This window comes from Myotis brandtii, unplaced genomic scaffold, assembly GCF_000412655.1.
Source record: "Myotis brandtii unplaced genomic scaffold, ASM41265v1 scaffold463, whole genome shotgun sequence".
Lineage (NCBI taxonomy): Eukaryota > Metazoa > Chordata > Mammalia > Chiroptera > Vespertilionidae > Myotis > Myotis brandtii.
This window is the reverse complement of record NW_005367694.1, coordinates 1,232,028-1,238,553: the sequence shown is the minus strand read 5'-3', so window position 1 is coordinate 1,238,553 and position 6,526 is coordinate 1,232,028. Positions and strand designations below refer to the sequence as shown.

Sequence of the window (6,526 nt, the reverse complement as noted above, 5' to 3'; positions counted from 1 at the left end):
GAGCTGCTGGCCTCGGGGTCCCTCCCCGGCTCGGCCTCCCTGGTCCCCGCACACTGCGCGCATTGTCTGCGGCTCCGAGACGCAGCGCGCACACCCAGCCGGCTTTTCTCCCTGGCCTCGTGCAGCCCGACCCTGGGGGTCTGCAGGAAGCAGTGGGCCTGAGTGGAACTCCAGGGCCACAGACAACCCCCCTCCCCTTCAACACAGAGTAAGGGATGCGCTGGCACCCAGTGGGGGTCACCTGCCCTGAGCTACTGCCTGACTCCCCTCCCCCCAACCCAAACCGAGCAATTTCTCCTCCCTCCTCCCTTAGCCCCCAACACCCAACCTAGAGCCCTTAGACCATTGCCTCAAACAGGTGGAGAAACCGAGGCCCGGAGGGGGCAGGGGCTTGTCTGCGGTCACACAGCCAGGTGTGGCACAGCTGGACTGGCTCCTCGGCCAGGCCCTGGCCTGTCGGAGAGAAGACCAGGAGGATGCCTGGGGCTGCCAGCCCACCTCTGCCAGGGAGCTGGCATCTCCCAGATGCCGTGAGGTGCCCTGGGATGATCCACGCCAGCCCCAGCCTCACCCTGAGCATCCTGGGAGGTGTCACAACCTGTAGTGGTCGGGCTTAGGGTCCAGTTCTGGGGCTGCAAAGCCTGAGCTCACCAGACCACACTCAGTGCCCACATCAGAAAGTGCAGGAAATCGGGGTTTGGCTGATAGGGCGAGGGGAGCTCAGGGCAGCCATCCTGCCCCAAACCCTGTGCCCGGGTGGAGGTCTCAGCCCCCATGAAGGGCAGCACATTCCCCCAGCGCGTGTTCCTCCCGCTTTAGAGGCTCAGAGCTGCCCCGTGGTGTGCCCAGATGCCCTCTTGGAGTGGCCGTATCCAAGTGTCCTGACTGAGCATCCCATGCCTTAAAAAAAACCTTTTTACTGATTTTAGAGAGAGGAAGGGAGAGCGACAGAGAGAAACATCAATGATGAGAGAGAATCATCGATCGGCTGCCTCCTGCACGCCCTACACTGGGGATCGAACCATGACCTCCTGGTTCATGGGTCAATGCTCAACCCCTGAGCCACGCTGGCAGCCCAGTGTCCCATCCTTGAGCATAATCCTAGGCTCCCGGTGGGTAAACCCAGGGCAGGCCTGAGCGTGAATGGATAGAGCTGTCCCTCGCTCCAGGACAGAGGGACAGGCGTTGAGGTCAGCCTCCCCTGTGCTGTGTGGCCTGGGGCAGCGCCCACCCTCTCTGGCCTGTTTCTCTCTCTCCAGCCAGGAGCTCCCGGGTTCTCGAGCTCCTGAACTTCCCCCTCCCTGCCCCTCCCCTTGCCCACACTAGATGAGCAGCTGGTCGCTTTGGCCAGCCTGGCACCAGCTGTCCCTCCCCGGGGCCAAGTCTGCAGAGCCCGCTGTGTTGCGTGTGAGAGAGCTGGTTTGGCTCTGCAGGCGGCAGGCCGGGGGGAGCTGTTCCTTGGCCGGGCGTGGAGGCGGGCGGGCAGCTGCCGAGGAGGGCTAGGTAAATTCTCCATGGTTACCGCTGTTTGTAATTCCACAGGACATCCTTTCCCCGCTAATGGCCACTCGGACGCCATTACAGGTCTGCATGCTTCCGGCTCCTGAGCGGGAGCCGGGGAATCCCCCGCCTCCGGTCCACCCCGATCAGGAGACGCCCTCCTGCGCCGGGCCCTGGCCCCACGTGGTCCCCGGCTGCCAAGGGACAGTGTCTTTGAGAATTGCAATCCATGAGTGGGGCCACCCGTCCCTTCTTTGGGTGCAAGTCATCTGGGCGTAGACTCGGACTCTCAAGAGTCCTGCCCCCTCTTTGGGGAGAGGGTGACGGGCCCAGAGGGTGAGGGCTTGTCTGAGGACACACAGGCCGTGGTTTACTCCGGATTCCTGACCTTGTGTCCCGTGCACCCAGGGATGGGGCTCAGATCCAAACCCCGCCCCGTCTCCCTCCCCACGTGGTCCCCAGAGGTTTGGGCCCGCGGGATGTCGCCGCCCGGGGGGTGGGGGGTGGGTTGGGGACCAGCCTCGGTTGCAGGGGCAGTTGTGGCAGTGGTGTGGCTCTCGGTGATCGGCCCCTGGGGAACAGGGAGACTGGCGAGGGTTAGGCTGAGCGGAGCAGCACCTGTCATCGTGGGCACCACTCCCGACTGCAGGGATGGGAAGGAGGTCTCGGACCACAGGAGTGTGTCTGCTGCTGCGGTGGGTGCGAAGCCCGGTGGCCTGCTAGTTACATTTTACGACCAGTCGTCGAGGCCAGGGGTCGGCCAAGGCCAAGCTAGAGGACAGGAGCCGGGTTCTCTGTCCTGCGGAGATGATAGGCCACTGTTGATGGCATGGGTCCCGGGCAGGGGGGCTGTGGCAGGCCCCGAATCCTCGCCTCGGGGACGGCTGGTCACGGCTACGGGATTCCTGATTGCTCTCTCCTCCCCCTAGCTGGGAGCGTCCACCCGCCTTCCACCAGCATGGCGACGTCCTCCCAGTACCGCCAGCTGCTGAGTGACTACGGACCACCATCTCTAGGCTACACGCAGGTATGGCGGCGGGGGTGATGCGCAGCGGGAGGGGCCGGGGACTCGGTGGGAGAGACACGAAGGAGTAGAAATGATGGGTGGAAGTGATCCGAGCTTCCTCAGGTCACAGACCCGGCTGGACTCACGTTCAGGGCCTGAGGCATCTCAGAGGGTGGCAGGGTGTTTCATGGGGACACTGAGCTGGGATGGGCGATGGGGAGCTCAGGGAAAGATGGAAGCCTTGGGGGCTGCGGTTCTGTTGGGGGGGCCACCACCCCTTGTATGTCCCTGGTGGGTCTTGTGCCTGATGCCTGGGGAAGAAGAACTGACCTGACTCTGGGTCTGACCCGGAACAGAGGGGCGGGGTCCGGTTCCCACTCCCCCCCACAAGGTCGCAGCCCCAGCAAAGAGGAGTCCAGATGCATGTGGTGAGGAGCTGGTGGCCCCTGAGCGAGGCTACTTGGGTTTACACCTGGTTCTGCCACTTCTGTTTAAAAACATATATAATTTTATTGATTTCAGAGAGGAAGGGAGAAGGAGAGAGAGAAACATCAATGATGAGAGAGAATCATTGATTGGCTGCCTCCTGCACGCCCCATAACTGGGGATCAAGCCCGCAACCCGGGCATGTGCCCTGACCTGGAATTGAACCCGGACCTGGTTCATGGGTCGATGCTCAACCACTGAGCCATGCCGGCCGGGCTCTGGTTCTGCCACTTCTGAAAACAGGACCCCACCTGGCAATCTCGCTGAGACCTAGTTTTCTCACTGCCAAGTGGGGGTCCCTGGGGTGGTCGGAGCATAGTGGAGGCAGCCACTTCAGCCTCCGTGGCACCTGCCAGGGAGACGCGGCCTGTGGAGGGACCCACGGTTGCCAGCTGCAAGGTTCTCTCTCGTGGCCGGAACTCACCACATTCTGAGGTCGTCACGGACACTGTCCTTGGGGGTGAGGTGGTGGCTCCCTGGCCATGCCCCGCCAGCCCATCCTGTCCCAGGAGGAGAAGCGGGCCCGGGCCCGGGAAAGGGACCGCCTGAAGAAGCGGCGGCGGCGGGAGGATGGGCTGAAGCGCAGCCTGGAGAGGCAGCGCAACGCCCTGGCCATGAGGCGGTGGCGGGAGCAGCGGAAGGAGGAGTGCGGGGCCACAAGGAGGCGCCGGCAGGAGGCTGAGGACCTGGACCAGGAGAAGAGGAAGGACCTCGAGACTAAGCAGCAGAGGCAGCAGAGAAGGAGGGAGGAGCAGGCGAGGGCCTCCAGGAGGGAAGGCGGTCCTGGTGCCACTGGGGAGGAGGAGGAGGAGATGGAGGAGGAGGAGATGGAGCAGGAGGAGGAGATGGAGGAGGAGGAGGAGATAGAGATGGAAGAGAGGAGGGAGGAGCAGGCGAGGGCCTCCAGGAGGGAAGGCCGGTCCTGGTGCCACTGGGGAGGAGGAGGTGGAAGTGGAGGAGGATAGGAGATGGAGCAGGAGGAGGAGGAGCAAGAGATGGAGGAGGGTGAGATGGAGATGGAACAGGAGGAGGAGATGGAGGAGGAGGAGGAGATAGAGATGGAAGAGAGAGAGGCCCATGGGGAACCCGGCCTCTGGTCTGTGGTCTGGGTGCTGCTTGGGGCTGTTGAGGTGTCTGGACAAAAGGGTTTCTGTAGGGGGAGCCTTACCAGTGGGGGAAGATGGGCTCTGTCCAGATGGCCTTGGGTGACTTTTCTAGTCCTGCCCACCCCAGGCATGGCCTCCGTCTCACCCACTCGCTCTGTACCCTCAGCCCCTGGGTTGTACTTGCTCGTCCCCCTGGGCCAGGGGTGGGCAAACTTTTTGACTCGAGGGCCACAATGGGTTCTTAAACTGGACCGGAGGGCCGGAACAAAAGCATGGATGGAGTGTTTGTGTGAACTAATATAAATTCAAAGTAAACATCATTAAAAAAAAGGGTTTGGTTTTTTTTTTTTTTTAGTTTTATTCACGGCTGGCCTAGAGCCTTCAGAGGGAGCATGGCCCTGCCAGCCGGAGGAGGAGATGGAGATGGAGGAGATGGAGGAGATGGAGGAGGAGGAGATGGAGGAGGAGGAGGAGATGGAGGTGGAGGAGATGGAGGAGGAGGAGGAGATGGAGATGGAGGAGATGGAGGAGGAGGAGATGGAGGAGATGGAGATGGAGGAGGAGGAGGAGGAGATGGTGGAGATGGAGGAGGGAGAGGCCCATGGGGAACCCGGCCTCTGGTCTGTGGTCTGGGTGCTGCTTGGGGCTGTTGAGGTGTCTGGACAAAAGGGTTTCTGTGGGGGGAGCCCTGCCAGTGGGGGAAGATGGGCTCCGTCCAGATGGCCTTGGGTGACTTTTCTAGTCTTGCCCACCCCAGGCGTGGCCTCCGTCTCGCCCACTTGCTCTGCACCCTCAGCCCCTGGGTTGTACTTGCTCGTCCCCCTGGGCCCTAGGACATTCTTAGTGAAGCCTTTGCTGAGGAGACAGGCCGTGGAGAAGCAGGGAGCTTTCTGGAAGCTGCCGGGTGGGTTCCTGGAGTGTGAGGCCAGTCGGGCCACCTCCCTGCTCTGTGGGTGTCCCTCAGCGGGGACAGCGCTCGGCCCGCCGCCCTCCCTGCACGTCTTGTCCTTGCTGCCGCAGGCACATGGTGGCCCTGACTGGTGTCGGAGTCAGGTGGGTTTCCGTCCATCTGAACCTTCTTTCTGATTCTAGGGAACAGGGAACAGCCAGGTGCCCCAGAGCAAATATGCTGAGCTGCTGGCCATCATCGAAGAGCTGGGGAAAGAGATCCGGCCCACGTACGCGGGCAGCAAGAGCGCGATGGAGAGACTGAAACGAGGTTCGTCCCGCAGGCGACCCCAAGGCCCCGGCCCAGCACTGCTGTGGAGGTTTTCTAGGGGTTCATGGGAGGGTGGGGGGTCGCCGAGCCACAGGGGCTCCCGGTTTGTTAGAGTTGCCATGGGGTGAGCGGCTCTGGGATGTGGGCTTGGGGGTCTGATGGGAAGGGGCTTCAAAGAGGGGCAGCTCAGCTGTGAGCCTTGCCCGCCCCGTGGCTGCCAGGAGGGTTCATCTGTTTTGAAAAGGACTCTCGGAAGCTCTGCCTCCTCCCTGCTGCCCTCCTGTGGCCGCGGGGGGTGGGGGTCGTCTGTGCTAGTCCGGGGCAGGCGACGGGGTGCCTGAGTGCTTCTGTGATGGAGGGAATAGCACAGGGAAAAGGCGACCAGGCGACGATGTGCGTGACCAGTGGGTCTCAGAGGACGGGAGGCCATTGGCTGCCCTGTGAAGGGAGAGGAGGAGGGAGGACTTCTGTTTTAGAAGGTGGCAGCTCAGAGCCCAGTGGCCTCTGTGTGAGGGTCATTTCAGGAGGGATTTGGGGATCTTCAGAGGGTTCGGGAAACAACCTTGGAGGAAAAGCCGGTTATAAACAGAGGCGTCCGTGGGGGCCACTGTCGGGGGTCATGGCTCCATGGTGACAGGCAGGGCCGGCAGAGGACTGGTGCATCGGGAGCCTTGTGAGGACCGGTGGCTGGGCTGGTGAGCACAGGCAGGCATTAGTGGGAAGGGGACCGGCGGTCAGAGGCTGGAACCGGAAAGGGCTTTGGGTGGGTGTGGAGCTGAACCCTGGCCAGCCCGGGGCCAGGTGGGCGTTGTTCTGTCATCCGGGCCTCAGTTAGAGTCAGGCAGATGTCCTGGTTACCTGAATGGAAGTCCCTGGGACCATGCTGAACCTCAGGGTCTAGCAGGGAATCGGGAGCTGTGGTGAAGTCAGCATGTGGCACACCCAGTGGCCACTCTGGGCACAGCCTGGGTGGGCAGCTGGTCCTGCCCAGCGGCCAGCTCATGTGGTAGCAGGTGAGAGGGCCACAGTGGGCACGAGGGAGTGCGGCGCACTGTCCATAGGTCGGCGATCAGCCAGTGAGCCCAGAATGTTTTATGGAATTTTTAAAATCCTTACCTGAGGACATGTTTTCATTAATTTTCAGAGAAAGTGGAGGGAGGGAGGGAGGGAAAGAGAGAGAGAGAGAGAGAGAAAGAGAGAGAGAGAGAG

The 6,526-nt window shown here is 62.0% G+C and overlaps 1 protein-coding gene across 1 annotated transcript in view; it reads left to right on the top strand.

Annotated features, from left to right (window-relative positions):
• CDK2AP1 (cyclin-dependent kinase 2 associated protein 1) overlaps positions 1-6,526 on the top strand; it is a 10,821-nt gene that overhangs the window by 892 nt on the left and 3,403 nt on the right. The window contains exons 2-3 of the mRNA XM_005875475.2: positions 2,430-2,527; positions 5,191-5,317. Of these exons, the coding sequence (XP_005875537.1) occupies positions 2,459-2,527; positions 5,191-5,317 (196 nt within the window). The 5' untranslated portion in view covers positions 2,430-2,458. The remainder of the gene's footprint in view (positions 1-2,429; positions 2,528-5,190; positions 5,318-6,526) is intronic.